General features: G+C 39.6%; 3 protein-coding genes across 4 annotated transcripts in view; 1 reads left to right on the top strand and 2 right to left on the bottom strand.

The window, feature by feature from the left end:
* Positions 1–4: 4 nt before the first annotated feature.
* Positions 5–4,550, bottom strand: cacul1 (CDK2 associated cullin domain 1). Its single transcript, XM_034100405.2, has 8 exons — positions 4,052–4,550; positions 3,723–3,849; positions 3,470–3,572; positions 3,296–3,391; positions 3,079–3,181; positions 2,812–2,901; positions 1,927–2,065; positions 5–1,816 (listed from the first exon to the last, which is right to left on the bottom strand). Exons 1-8 carry the CDS (start codon positions 4,371–4,373, stop codon positions 1,777–1,779), a joined length of 1,020 nt encoding a protein of 339 aa, XP_033956296.1. The 5' UTR covers positions 4,374–4,550; the 3' UTR covers positions 5–1,776.
* Positions 4,551–5,002: 452 nt separating this feature from the next.
* Positions 5,003–14,681, bottom strand: part of sirt1 (sirtuin 1) — a 19,826-nt gene continuing 10,147 nt past the window's right edge. The window contains exons 2-10 of the mRNA XM_034100145.2: positions 9,975–10,460; positions 9,370–9,492; positions 9,004–9,239; positions 8,736–8,888; positions 8,185–8,332; positions 8,022–8,101; positions 7,346–7,529; positions 6,729–7,256; positions 5,003–6,429 (exon numbers count right to left, since the gene is read on the bottom strand). Of these exons, the coding sequence (XP_033956036.1) occupies positions 6,140–6,429; positions 6,729–7,256; positions 7,346–7,529; positions 8,022–8,101; positions 8,185–8,332; positions 8,736–8,888; positions 9,004–9,239; positions 9,370–9,492; positions 9,975–10,460 (2,228 nt within the window). The 3' untranslated portion in view covers positions 5,003–6,139. The remainder of the gene's footprint in view (positions 6,430–6,728; positions 7,257–7,345; positions 7,530–8,021; positions 8,102–8,184; positions 8,333–8,735; positions 8,889–9,003; positions 9,240–9,369; positions 9,493–9,974; positions 10,461–14,681) is intronic.
* Positions 10,827–13,884, top strand: dnajc12 (DnaJ (Hsp40) homolog, subfamily C, member 12). 2 transcript variants are annotated; one of them, XM_034100146.2, is made up of 5 exons: positions 10,827–11,191; positions 11,750–11,828; positions 12,108–12,247; positions 12,346–12,490; positions 13,447–13,884. In XM_034100146.2, the coding sequence occupies exons 1-5, from the start codon at positions 11,114–11,116 to the stop codon at positions 13,527–13,529; spliced, it is 525 nt and encodes a 174-aa protein (XP_033956037.1). In that variant the 5' UTR covers positions 10,827–11,113; the 3' UTR covers positions 13,530–13,884. The 2 variants fall into 2 exon arrangements, with proteins under 2 accessions (XP_033956037.1, XP_033956038.1); XM_034100147.2 differs by lacking the exon at positions 10,827–11,191 and adding an exon at positions 11,211–11,314.

The raw sequence follows: 14,681 nt of genomic DNA on the forward strand, positions 1-14,681 counted from the left end.
AAAAAGATTTCTTTGCAACAGATTTTTAACAGTGTTTGAGCCAAGTTACATTTTATTCACTGTGGTGCAGTTTTCACATGGATCATTTTTAAGAGAAAGGGATATCTCAACAAGCACTGCGGGATCCACACATACTGATATCGAACTGATACTGCTTCAAATAATTGGATTGGGTGCCATTGATCAATTCATATCCATTCAATTCAGCTCTACGTTTAGATAGAGTACATTTTTAAGATTGTAGGTTGCAGGCTGATTTTGTATTTAATTAATAGAAGAAGACAAATCTGTAAATGTATAACCATGTATTTAATTGTTCCATTTTTTTTAAGTTAGGAAAGCAATGTCAAGCCTGATGTTAAATTAAGTCAAACAATTCATGTCACTTCCTCATAGTGAAGAATAGAGCTTGTTCATTAAACAATGTTATCCGATTGGTATCAGTATATATGTTTATTAACAAGAATACCGTCTGTCAATACCCAGATTTTAAATCTTGAAAAGTAAAAAAACAAAATCCCCTCTTTGCCCAACAATTAATGAAATATGTTTATTTGAAAGACAATGAGAACCATAACCAAGACCCACCGCGGGAAAGGAAAAGCAAGCCTGAGCATCTATGTACACTTAAAACAGTGTAAGACCTTGTATCAAATACTTCAAGTGAATCATTTAACAAAAATGCATCGGTGACAAAAAGCTAGGGTACACTGACCACTATGCAAACACCAACAACTATTTACATCATGAACAGGCTCTACATGTCTTACAAGTACGGCTGACACGGACCAAACAGTATCTGCATAGCATTCATTCCGTAAAACTCATGCATCAGGTTGGATTTACTTACAGTATCGGGATGATTTGGATAAATTGTCAAGAAATTAAAGAAGGCTAATCTGTGGATGTTTAAGCTTTGTGGCAAACGGTGTAATGTCCTACATGGCAGTCCCTGCCCTTCCTGCATGCAATGCTAAAACAGTACGTTTAAAGTTAGAGTTTGACAAACAAGTCAACCAAAACTGAAAACCTGCTAGTATAAAAACATTAAATGGTTCAGTGACTCAAGACAGTATACAACATTAACAATGCCAGCTTGAATCCAATGCATATTTATACAAAAGGAAAATAAAACTGCAAATCCTCTTTGGCGTAACGGGATAATACAATCCGGTTTACCAACACAGTAAAGGCAACATGAGGAAGAGATTCAGTTGAGTTGAGGTCAATGACTTGGTTCTCTTTTTGTTTTAAACACTCATTTGTTTTGAGTGAAGCCACTAGGTTACAGACACAGTGTGTGAATCTGAGGGAGTTGTAGTTTATCACATGGACAGTATTATTAGCAGCAATGGAATTGCCCAGTCTATCAAAAAGACTCTTCCATGTTAAAGGTTAGGAATGAAATACCCATCACCGGCCTATCCCTCGAGGGGGGTATCCGATCAGAAGGCCCCATGAAGGCACTCTTCAAATTAGGAGAACATGAAGAGACTCACACAGCGGCATCCTAGGAATACTGAAGCAGGATGCATCATAATCACAGAGGGGAAGCACCTTAATGGAAGTCTGTGTGCTTGTTTTAGTGCAGTCAGATTAAGCTTCTGCCCAACAGACCCTCATGTTCTCCTTGTTGTTGTTCACAGTGTTTTGTGACCTTGAGTCGAGAGAGATGAGACTGACACATTGTCAACATTGTACCTAGTGCAGTGAGCCAACTTGTGATAAAGACATAGGAGGCACAGTAATAGTTCCGCAGGGACTCCGGCTCTGCTATCAGGAGTCTTCGCTGGCACGCTTGCGAGACTGGTCACCTCTGGAAAAAAAAACACATTACATCAGTATTCAAGTAAAAAGAAGACTTCCCCAAAAATGTGTCAATGTTCAGACTTTGACTTTCTAGAAGTGATGCCTCAGAAAACACACCGCGGAAATCCATTCATGGAGAGATCCATCTGTAACTTCTGGTCATGAGCAGCGTAGTCAGGAAGCAGAGACTCCACAGCGGGAGGGTTGATCTGCGGGATAAACCCAGAGAAGAGAGCCGGTGCTAACTTGGCCCAGTCTGAAAAAGGAAACCAAAGGTAAGATTGATGTGTTGTGCAGCTTTTTTATTCTCCTAGCACGTATACAAAAAAAAGAGATACTTGTACTTTAATTGAGTCTTTCCATTTTATGCCACTTTGTACTTCTACTCCACTTCAAATGAGAGGTACATTGTGTACTTTTACTCTGCTACATTTATTTTGTACCTTTAGTTACTTTAGAGACTTGGATGAATGATGTGAAATCCAAGTCTTAAATCAGACTTGAGTTCCACCTGGAGTAAATCCACCAGCTACCCTGCAGTCTACAAAGTCATTCAAACTAGCTGCACCTTTACGAGCTTTGAGAACACTTTAATGATCAATCATTAGAAAACACATCATATATTATTCTGAAATGGACCAATCTGCACAATCACTACTTTTACTTTTGGTACTTTAAGTATATTTTGATGCTAATACTTTTGTACTTTTACTTGTAACAGAGTATTCCTACATTCTGGTATTTTTACTTGAGTCCTTCTCCCACCTCTGCATACAGCCTATAGCTTGATGAGAGTGAGGGAGGAGTCAGAAACTGTAAAATAGTTAGTAAAATATATTTTTTTTAAATTGTGAATCACTGCAACCATGATAGGTCCTTGAGCATACATTCACAAACAAAGACAAGATTGTAGGCGTATGCTGTTGACACACAATGCAGACACACAAACACAACACATCGGTTGAAACCTGGAGGAGATATTCACATATAAACACAGCTTACCTGGTCGCAGGCTGTAGAGGCCTTTAACCACACTAGCCATGGTAGATGGCTGCACTTGAAACGGCATGGAATGAGCTTTGATGAGAAGAGCTGAACAAGAAAAGAATACATGATAAAAGATAAGACAACAGCAAAATGACTTGAGACAAACATATGCCATTGATTTACCAAGTGTTAATGGAAATTTGAGTTCAAAATAACAAGCAAAATAACCATTTAAAAATATCATGACAGCTATAAGGGCTTTGAATGAAGCAATGCACTCACGCATCAGTGTGCTCAGATGTATTTCTGCTACGCAATCAGCAAACAGCTTCATCAGATCCTCCCTTAGGTCTCTGTTCAGCTTTGATTCGATGTAGAACTTGTTCTGAAAACATGGAACATGAAAAACTGTTGAGAAGAAAAGTGACACCGTAGCACCAGGATATAGTTGGGTGCACAAAAATCTACTACAAATACACTGAACTAAAAAGATGCCTACCAAGTACATAAAAACAGGAACTATACACTGAAGAGAAGCTGTGTATTGCGTTAGCGCAACATTAAAGTTCTCAATGAAGTCTTCGGGTGGGCTCGCCTGAAAACAACAATAAAAGTGTTAGCAAATGTTACCATTTCTGTATATGATCATTTCCTTCTATTTGTATCTGCTTACTTGTAGATGGGTGGAAACCTGTTGCAGATGATTGGTTAATTTTATTATCAGATCATTGTAGAGGAGCTCAGAGTGCTGCTGACAAACACACTTGTAGACGTAACTAGGGCAAGAAAGACAAAAAAGGCAAAAACTCAGAAACCCAGAATTGCAGGTGAACTAAATTAAGTAGTGGTGCACATGGAGGCATCACAAATCACAGTTTACAGGGAAATGAGGCCTAGCTAAAGTGAGTTTACCATTATAATCTTACCTGTATATCTGTGCATAGGAAACAGAGATGTGGTCTGTGGGATTCTGGATCAGCAGACGGTCAATTGCCTTCTCCAGGTTTGGCCAGTGGTTTTTCCGGTAGTCTTCTACAGCCATTGCATTCAGAACTGAGTGAAAATGGAGTAGTAGTAACATTGAATATTACTTATGTCAAAAACAGAATAGCCTACTGGTCAAAACAACCAAGGCTAACAAACCAACTGTAAGCCAAACGCATCAGTCAACACACGTTAGTACACTGCATGGAGCTGCTCGGGGACTGCGGGATACCAGGCCCTGTTGACACGGTGCTGCTGAATGTGAACTTACGGAACTTGGAAGTAGACTCCAGGGTGAATTTTCCCTCAACAGCGGCTGGCGGAGCCGTGCAGTCGGTCTCGCTGACTTCGCTGCTCTCACTGCCTGAATCCGAGTCCATGAACTTTGATCCCCCGGTGCTGCCGGACCACAGTTTCCCTCGTCGCGTCCCCGGTTCTCCACCCGGCACCAATGGGCAGGCTGGCTGCGGAACCGTCGCTACACCCGACAGCTGGCTCCTCAGATACGTGCGGACTTTGCTGCTGCTGCTCGCACAACAGTTGTGGTTATGGTCGTCTTTTGTGTCTAAGCTGTCATCTTCCATATCCTCCATATCCAAGACCAGTCCTGCGTGCTGAAGCCTACCTTCGCTACATTAAGATTTGTTTACAACACTTAGATAAACACTAAAAACTGTCAGGGGTCTTTGATGGTGTCCATCTCGGTTTTGCTGTTAGCTGAATTTTACGACAAGTCGTAATACCGGACAGCTGAGAGAAACAGGGAAATGTAGTTCCAAAGACTGAGCAGAATAAAGAAGGTTTATATGCTTTATTTATGTCAACGGTATTCAACTGGGTCGTGTACAGCGTTTTAAAGATTTAATATGAATGTCAACAGATTGACTAGCTTGATATTATAGCCACATGTTAGATTGATACCTTACGACGCATGCGCAAACTAGGAACGTTTAGCCACAATGGTTTGTAACGCAGTTAAATCCCATATGTATTGTATTGCTGTCAAAAATACACCTATTTCAGAATACTAGTTGTTCAAATTAAACTTAGTCGTTGTGCCTCACTCAATATGCATGCTCTTTCAAAGCCCCGTACAGTGAAGTCAACTGTCAGTGTGGGGTTTAAGGCGCTAGGTGGCGCATTATGTATGCCTGCACCACATTGAAGATATTGATGTGAACACATGGTTGGTGTGTATGAAATAACAGAAAAGAGATGGTAGTGTTTTTCATTCAATTTTACTGAGAACCAAGACAAGATAACTATAAGGATGTAAAAAACATATTTCCATAAACAAAACATAAGGCTACCTTGTAAATGGCATGTGAAATATGTCAGTGTAGAGCATTATCCAACACATTGGCTTACATTTCTCCGTACCAACACTTTATCTTTACAGGCAGCAGACCCCTCTGAATTATAACTTGATATCTTATGAAAAAAAACATGGGCAACAAAACCGCTTATATAAGAAAGGAACAAAAGTGCCATTTTCAATGTGAACTCATTGAATATATTCCTAAGGCTTAATAATACAACTTAGTATAACTTTGTACAGATATAAACTATCATCTACTCTTTGATGAGTATGTGTCACATCAGAGTACAAAAATAAGAGGCTTGACCGTAAAAAGTAGCTGCCACATGTCGGAAGGAACACCTTTTCAATAGTTTTTTTTTTCTCCAAGAGTCAAATGACAGGTTTAACATACAAAGCTTATGACAACATAACCGTGGTGCTAAGTGTTCTTTGGTCTGAAATGAAAGAGTATTGTTCTTTTTTTTCTTCCAAGCATTTACCCTCATGAAAAGGCAGTGATTGACTTTTATATTGCAAGTTAGACAATGCGTTTTTGGCAAGTAAACCATTTGAAGATTTATGTATGTGTCCGAAACTCATAGTACCCACTATTTAGCAGGCAGTGGGCTTACATATTTACATGTTTCCCAATGGTAACACAACCAACTCTGAAAACACAATTAGACCACAGTTGAGTTACCTCTATGGAGTAAGACAAAGGAAGTCTTTGCTTATAACAACTGCATTTTAGGAATTAAAGCTTAATCTAGTGTCTACAGTGGATCTCTCAGAAGAAGAATTACTCTGTGTATACAAATGAGATTAGATGGAAAGAAATCTTCAATAAGAAAAAAAATAACTACTGCATTCTATTTAGTAAGTAGTATACAGTATGAGGTTTCAGACAATGCATGTAGCCAAATAGCAATACAAAATAAAGAGAAGTTGCTGCATATTCACAAAGTTGTCACACAATTTCAACTTCATGAAAAATAATAGTAAGGTTGATGATTCAAAAAATATACGAAAAGACAATTAGTGCTTTGTCGACTTTACATTTTAAAGGTGTACGGTGCTCTGAGTCTTTTCAGGAGTATTGTCTGTCTGCGCGCCCGACGCGGCCTCGTTGGATAAAGTGAGTTGTATTGTGTCTCCGAGGCGTGTCTCTCCATCCGCTGCTAGTGTGTCTGCGTCCTCCAGCTCGCTGTCTTCTTCCCCCCCGTCTCCGCTGCAGTCAGACTCATCGCTGTCGCTCCCGCAGGAGCTCGATGTCTCGTCTTCAGATTCAGAGTAAACCTCCGCCCCGTGGAAGATATAGTGATTTGGTGCTTGAAACAGGTACTGACCGGCTGTAGGGAAATAACAAGAACAATTTAAAGTGAGGAAATAAACACCTGGAGAACATTTTAACATGTTAATATAAGTATTAACCGCATGTTCAGGGATAAAACTGTTTTGATAACAGTCGCATTCCCATTTTAAATTCTACCACAACAAAGTAGAGCTAAAAACTTTGGATGTGTAAATCCTGATTATTAGGTTGTATTTAAACCTATGTATAAATACATATACGTCTCAATTTCTAATACATGAAAAAATAGACTTATTATAGTAAGCAGTCTAATCTCTGCTGTAGTCTTTAGCTCACTCTCAAGGCGTTTGCTGATCGGACTTCTGTTGATCCGACTCATCCAGCATCGTCTTCGGAATTCCAGGTTGGAGGTGTGGCTCTTTACTTCAGCGGCCTCTTCTTTTGGCACGTCTTCTGCCGGTAACTCTGAAGGCTCAGCCGTCTCCTCACTGGGACACTGGGCATTTGGACAAGGCTCTGGAGGTGTGACATTATTACCGGCAGTATCTGTGACATTCGGACTGTGTGTCTCCTCTGAAGGCTTAGTTACTGAGTCTGTACTGTGCTGCTTCTGTTCCTCCTGAGCTGCGTCGCTGGAAGCAGGCAAGGCCTCACTTGGTGGCTGTTCCGGTAGCCGCGGGGGTTTATCTGTGGTCTCCGTCAGTCTTAAAGTGTTGAAGCAGAGCTGCTCAAAATCTCCACCCAACCGGTGACAGAGCTCGTTGACGATGACGTCGCAGTCTCCGAGCAGCTCCACGTCAAAGTTGAGGTGAGGCAGCTGCTCCCTGTTGATCAGGACCTGAGGCACTTCATGAGGAATGGAGTCTGGATGGGACAAAGAGAAAACAGTTACTTATTGTATGTTTGGTTTTATTGAAGGCACAATTGAAAACTTTCATCAGATCAAGACATACTTGGGATAAGGGCAACTGGTCGGACTTTAAGCGAGGAGCCGATGACAATTAAGAGGTCCACCTCGTCTTTATCCTGCTTCATGGCTCTGTGAAACATTTCTGGAAGATTCTCTCCAAAGAAGACTATGTCGGGTTTCATGATTGCCAGGGGAATATCTGGACAACGTGGACAATGAGGGACAACCTGCAGGATGAATGTATGTTAATAGCATTCAAAACAAAATACACATTTTAAAACAAATAAATGCATTTCTTTATGAGCATAACATTTCTGTATTTGACCATGAGAAGTGTTTTTGCAGGCTAATAAATGTTTCCACCATTAATCTTGGCAACTTTTCTAGCATCAAGTTACTTGTGTTGAATCTAAATAACCAATTTCTACTGCAGGGATGGACTTCCAAGCAGTGGAGTAATACATTTGGTTATTTGTTTAACCTGTTGAATCTGCAGTGAAAATAATACATTTATTTATTTTATCTCATGTTAGAACCAGTGTCGACATCAAGCGTATAGCTAACAAGATTTGATACAAAGGAACTGTACTCAGATCCACTTCTTCGAGCCCTGCACGATTCCACATGGAAGATGCCTGCAGAGTATTTTCATGCAATAACCATGAAATGTTGTTGCATGTTTACATGTGATATCAGATCAGTTCCTCATAAATAAATACCTGATTAAAGATGTCTTCCCTTACAGCTTCACAATCCACTTTGTGTTTACAGACGAGACAGGAGGCAGTTGCAAACGACCCTGAGAAAAAAAGATTATTAGTGACTTTCAACATGACAAACTATATAAATATAAACAAGATCTGTTTATTAGTTCAGACTTACCGTGACACTGGATAATCCTCTGAACTCCAGCCACTTGTTCTAATGTATCAATGTTTTGGGTGTAGTTGCGCAGCAGCTTCTTCTGCTTATCCATCATAGATATGAATTTGTGACAAGGCGACGGCTGAAACTGACCAGGGTAGATCTCCTGGGAAAAAAAGGGAAATGCATTATGAGATCAAAGCTCGCTATATTCTTAAATGTTTGTTATCAATTAGGTTTGGTTGATATTAGTCTTGGTGGAAAACTGGTACTTTTAAGGTTAAGTGAATACAAAAGCAGCAAAAGTAGTAGAAGTTCCCCCCGATGAATACAAGGGATGGGTTTAATGAGGCCTCAAAAAGTTGTCTAAATAAAAAGCATTTCAAATGTTCTGAATCCTATTTTAAAAACACAATGTAAACACAAGACTCTCTGTAGCACCTTGCAAAAATGTACGTCATGATTCATTTGTACACAATACATACTTTTAAACGCATTTTATTATATTATTACGTCAATCTAATTTCAACTTAGATTTGCACAAAAGCTGGTGGGGGCAATAAACAAACCTTAGCAAACTTGAAAAAGGGTCTTGGGTCCCTTCTGAAGTATTCAATGTCAAACATAGCTTGAGGGTCTGGAAGATCAGGGAAATCTACAGCCAGCCGTGCATAAATACCATCTCTGGAGCGAAAGTCTGGTATTCCACATGACACCGACACCTGCAAGAAAACCATACATGCATACTGACTTAATATCATGAACATTGGCACTATGTATTCAGTCCAGCGGGTAGTTCAAACAGAACATCTGTATTATAATACTGTAAATACATACCCCTGCACCAGTCAGCACAAGGATCCTTTTACTTTCATGGAGTAGCCTGACCACATCTTCTAAGGTGTTAATATCCTTTCGTTTTTTTCTTTTCGGAGGTTCTGAGATGTTGATGATGATCTGCCACAATGTCATGTCGTCTAAATCGGCTGGGAGTTCAGTCTCAGGCAGCAAATCTCTCAAAATGGTCCTCGGATCTGTCTCTCTGATGTGTTGCTGGATGAATGCGTAGGAACCTGGTCGGGAAATACAACATCTCAGTATGAGAGGTATGAAAGTAGTTTGAACGATTTACTATTTGTACAACTAAATACAAATGTTAGATGATTGTTCAAAGCTGCAGGCAAAGATTGTCCCTAAATTCACCTATTTGCGGTCGCGGTGCCCAGTCGCTGGAGCTTGCGTGAGACGATCTGTCATCGTCTTCGTTGTTGTGGTCCGGTGTGACAGCCAGACCGTTAGAGGGGAGGTCGTCATGTCCGAGGAAAACTGAGAATGGAGAAGCTTGTAAAATTAAAACTAGAGATAAGTGGCGTCTATCTCTAATAACCACTATGATCATTTACAACCATTACCCATGGCAACAACGTAAGTGTATCTAAGTGAACGTCAATAGAAAATATACAAGTTAAACCGGCTAACAAATGCTAAGTGGCTATCATAGTTAAGTACAGTGAAGGAATAAGTTAATACGTGAAATACCAACAATGCGTGCCACAGACAGTTTCCTTTTTCAGTTTTGACAAAGAAAAGTGAAACGTATCGTTTTGAGAAGTAAATTCATAGTACAAAGCTGTCAACGCCCACACACCTTTACTAAGTAAGCTAGCTAAATTAACTAACTTCAGACGGGAATAACGCTAACTTATAATTTGTTTCAAACCCACCGGTTAAGTTGGTAAAACAAGCTCTGGCAACTTTGAGTCGCGTAAAAACATAAAACGTTGTTAAATGTCCGTCTCTTTACATACCAGCATCCTCCTCAGTTGTTCCCAGTACAGCGGTGTCGTCTAATTTCACTGCTGGTTTGAGTCCCAGGCCATTGTTGTCTCCGCCTGGCTCTGCTGGGGCCTGCTCTACCGCCATCACCGGCTTCGCTTCCTTCTCCGCGGGCTGAGCACAATCCATCGCCGCCTCCCATCTCTCGGTGGCCCCGGAGACGCACGATAATTGATCTGCTTTATCACTATTAACTCCATGGTAAGTTACTGTACTGATTTTCGACCTTTTAGCGGCAGGTTCTTCCATATCTGAGGCACCCGAAAAGGCCGCTCCGAGACGAGTCTCTTCGTCCGCCATCTTCAGCCCGCAGAGCCGCTGAGCAGATCCTTCCTCTCCGACAGCTGGCTCATTTGCATAGCGCACGTGACTCATTCTCCACCAGTAATCACGGCTGGAACTTCCCCCTTTTACGTCGATGACGTAAAACCATAACAAAATGTTGCTGCCTTCACACACTGTATGAAAAAAGGCAGAGGGAAAATGCGTAATTGATTTAAAACGTCCTTGTAATAATTGGAAACTGATATTAGAATAGTAATACTACTATTCGGATAACTGAAAACTGATATTCGGATTCTAATAGTAATATTTGGCTAATTGGACACGAATATGTGGATAGCCTACTAATAAAAAAATTCGGATAGGCTGAATAAATGAATACTACTACTATTAATATATTATTATATTATTGTATAATACAAGTTTTTCACACAGTAACATATAATTTGTGCCATATAGGCCTACTGAAGACTGCATACTGAACAAAAAATGCCTTTTTATTCGTCATTCGACATTTCTAGCTGAGTGAGGAGTTTACGTTTAGACACTTGAATGCAGCATACGTCATGTGGTAAAGGGACACTTTTCCACACAACTCAGGATAGATCTTCATTGACCATTTTAACCATCTGGCAGTTTATTGGTTAATTATCCAAAGTTAGCTGAAAAGTAATAGAAAGTTAAACTTTAAGAATATACTCAGTGTGTGACCCACAGCAGCAGCGAGGGGGAGCCCACCAGCATTCCTTGAACCGAACATCTGTGATCGAAGAGAGCAGAGCTTCTCCGTGACAAGAACAAAAATCTTCACATTTCTTATTACATTTTTATGGAGGCTATTCTGAACAGCAAACCAGAGGACTTGGAGGATTACTACGGGTTATTAGGATGCGATGAATTGTCTTCGGTAAATTCTAGACAGGGGCTTTAAGGACCAGTCTATTTGCTGGGTGAAATTATGATGTTTGAATCAACAAACCAAAACCTACTGGTTCAAATGTTCAGAAGTGAAAGATACCGAAGAATGATGGTAATCCGCAAATGATTAGTAACTTGTAAGCTGTTATATTTGGATTCATGAATGATGTATGCACCAGAGGTTAGCCTGATTCAACACAGACCTGTTGATGCTTCAGCAAAAGATGTCACAGGATCTGTTCGTGCGTCATCAGTGTCTGAGTACGCTGTGTCACTGTATTTGTAGTTCTTAATGTATTCTTTACCATGCGAACGTGATGATTACAACAGCGTTATCAGTAGAGTAACTGCAATGACAATATCGAGTTACATTCAATTATCGATATTTTTTTAATGTATAAAAATAAATGAAAAGGGGGAACAAATGCGTGTATATTCATGTGTTTTACTCTGGGCTTAATGTCGCTGGAAAATAAAATAATAGACTTATTCCCCAATTTCAAATATTTAGAAGTTCATGTTTTTGATTCAACATTTTCCCTTGCAGACTGAACAGATTCTCAGTGAGTACAAGATCCGAGCCTTGGCATGTCACCCAGACAAACACCTAGACAGTCCAACAGCAGGTACATGTGAATCACTTCTAGACATTTTCAAATGTTGACAAATAAAAATAAAAAGTATATGCATACACACTTGTATCATTATATAAGCAAAGCAAAGATTAACACAACTTTTATTTTGATTACATTTCTTACAACTTACAAACCTGCCTTTTAATGCTTCTTTCTGGCTTCAAAGCAACATATGATAATGTAGGGCTTCTTTCATCTGCATGCAAAAATAACTAATTGGTTAGCATAATGTTCCATCTCATAACCTGTTGTTTTCTTTCTTTTGGACAGTGGCTGATTTTCAAAAGCTCCAGGAAGCCAAAGAGGTTTTATGCAATGAAGCCAAAAGAAAAAACTATGACATGTGGGGAAGAAGTGGAGTTGCTATTCCATTTCATGACTGGCAGGCCCTGAATGACTCTGTGAAAACTGTATGTAATGTATTGACTCTTGTAGAGGAGTAAAAAAGTATTGTGTTATCTGTTTAACTTTGAAAGCCTACCAATACATTTGAGTTATGTGTTTGCAGTCAATGCACTGGGCTGTGAGAAGTAAGAAGGAACCAATGTTGGAGGCCTCAAATGCAGAAATCCCTGTTGCTTCCCAAGCAGAGGACCTTCAGACTGAGCCAGAAGAACAGAGGATCCCTCCTTATGAAGCCAGGTCATCCGCAAGTGAGTGCATTTTGAAATGTTCTCTAATGAAACGTATCGAAACCCTATCTCTTTTAATGTATCGGCAGGGCAAAACAATTATATTTTGCATCATTGCATTTAGCATTTTTAGTTTAGTAGTCACATAATGCTCAAAGGGATTGGGGTTGAGGTACTTAACAAGAGTCAGTGTATTATAGAGATGGCTGTCAGCACGCCCCCACTTGAAACAGACAGGAGTACCAGCACAGAAGCTAAGCAATGTTCAGGGCAGGCCCACCTAAAATCAGCATTAGTTTATATGTAGAATATGTTCACCTCTTTGTGAAACAGCAAAACAGACTAAAGCAATTATCTATGATTTTTTAAGAGCCACCAAATTCCATTTTCAAAAACAGCAATTTTACCAATACAGGAGTCTACTACTGCATCTACAGTTGTGTGACCACTAAATTCCCGCAAAAAAACAAACAAAGTATCTGAACAAGTTAGGGGTAGACCTGCAACTTGCCTGTCCTGCTAGGTACATTTTTTTAAATGAATGGAGTTTGCTGGCTTTTGAATAGATTAAATAACTACTTTAGATCCCCGTCTGAATGGGCTGTCTATAATAATAATATAGCATACACCTAAACTGATATTTATTTGTTTAGCTGGCAACATTTATTTAGTTCCTGATGCCCCTATCCACACCAGTATATTGCTTAGGTTTCTTACTGGTACTCCTGTCTGTTTCCACTGTAGGTAATACCTTTAAATAAGGAGGGATAGTAACATCAAATAGTATAGAAATTCTTAAACAGTTTGACTTTACATTCATGTTATCCAGTTTTTTTAGCATCATTCCAGAGTGCAGAGTTTACTCGCCTGGGTATCTCAACTGTTCCTATCCATTAATTGTAATGTATCACCCAAGAGTATTGCTCTGACTGTATTAAACTATGTAAAACTGACTGACTTTTCTATTCCTTGCTCAGGTGATTACTGCCATCGGCGTTTCCGTTGGGCCACTGACTCCCCATCTAGTCTGCTGCAGAAGTTTAGAAACTATGAAATATAAATGAACCAACTGTGTCTTTCGGTTCAAATGTTTGTGTTTTGTCTCTTGTTGTCCTAATTCAGTTAGGGACCTACTAACTGTGAATTGTTGTGAATATGGTCCATTGTAACTCAATACACTTATTATAAACTGGATATTGTGAGCTTTAAATGTATCTCGTGAAAATACTTTGTCAAAGAAATATAAGCACATGAGAGTATGTGAATCATGTTTTATGTTTGCTCCTTTGTTAATTATGTTCGCTATAGTACAATGGACTGGATCATAAATGGTATTGGTGTATAATTATGATGTGTTTCGTTGTGCTGCTGTCAAACTCATTATGTTGGAAACATTAAAGTAAAGCAGTATATTATTTTTGCTTATGTGCGTTATTTAATGTCTTCAAGACCAGCTGTGTTGCCTTTATCAAACCTAACTCTTATAATTGAGCCAAAGCTGTAATGTTTGAAGTATGAAGGTCAACGATACTTCAAAAGTAACTCTTATCTTAAGTCATATATTCAAATATGAATAACAAGATAGGAAACAAATGAGAACAAATACTTTATGGATAAAAACTGTTAGAATTTATTTTTGGAAAAATTAAGTTTGAACTGCATTTCGATGAAGCTTAACTTGTGTTTTTTCCGACCTTACTTAGCTTATCTGTATTTGAAGGTTACAATAGCTCCAGCTGAGCCTTTTAATGTGTTACACAGCAGTACCGGCAATGACAATGCAATGAAGGCACTGCAACCAAAAATATTATTTCAGTAAAAGTAGCCTATGTAAGAATTACTATAAAAATGTCCTAAAATATCAAAGATACTTATTAAAAGACTACATTTTACATGATGTTTGGTTTAGTTGAATATATGATAATGTAACATGTTGTATATGGCAGAACAGGTGTCCGCACTAAGTTCGGTATCGATATGGTGCTCCTGGGGGAGCCCGGGACGGGACCACCAGGTCGTCTAAGGAGGGGGGAACCGGCCCAGGTCGGACACGGAGCAGGTCAAAGCCCCCGTGCCGCTCAGTAGTGGGATCGCGCCTGTGAATAGACGCTGCAGTGAAGCCTGAGCAACACAGCGGGACCCAGTCTTTATACTCTGAACAAACACCTGGGGCCTATACTACGAAGCTGGTTCAACCTAACCTGGATATGTT

This window comes from Pseudochaenichthys georgianus, chromosome 15 (assembly GCF_902827115.2).
Source record: "Pseudochaenichthys georgianus chromosome 15, fPseGeo1.2, whole genome shotgun sequence".
NCBI classification, from domain to species: domain Eukaryota; kingdom Metazoa; phylum Chordata; class Actinopteri; order Perciformes; family Channichthyidae; genus Pseudochaenichthys; species Pseudochaenichthys georgianus.

What these genes read in the sequence shown, in the direction of transcription:
- cacul1 (XM_034100405.2), bottom strand. Translation starts at nt 4,373, where the DNA reads ATGGAGGATATGGAAGATGACAGCTTAGACACAAAAGACGACCATAAC. An exon ending in GGAGTCTACTTCCAAGTTCC is followed by an intron (nt 3,850 to 4,051) that starts GTAAGTTCACAT and finishes ATTTTCACTCAG; the next exon opens with TTCTGAATGCAATGGCTGTA. An exon ending in CCTCTACAGCCTGCGACCAG is followed by an intron (nt 2,066 to 2,811) that starts GTAAGCTGTGTT and finishes TTCCTTTTTCAG; the next exon opens with ACTGGGCCAAGTTAGCACCG.
- dnajc12 (XM_034100146.2), top strand. Translation starts at nt 11,114, where the DNA reads ATGGAGGCTATTCTGAACAGCAAACCAGAGGACTTGGAGGATTACTAC. An exon ending in TGAATGACTCTGTGAAAACT is followed by an intron (nt 12,248 to 12,345) that starts GTATGTAATGTA and finishes ATGTGTTTGCAG; the next exon opens with TCAATGCACTGGGCTGTGAG. An exon ending in TGAAGCCAGGTCATCCGCAA is followed by an intron (nt 12,491 to 13,446) that starts GTGAGTGCATTT and finishes TTCCTTGCTCAG; the next exon opens with GTGATTACTGCCATCGGCGT.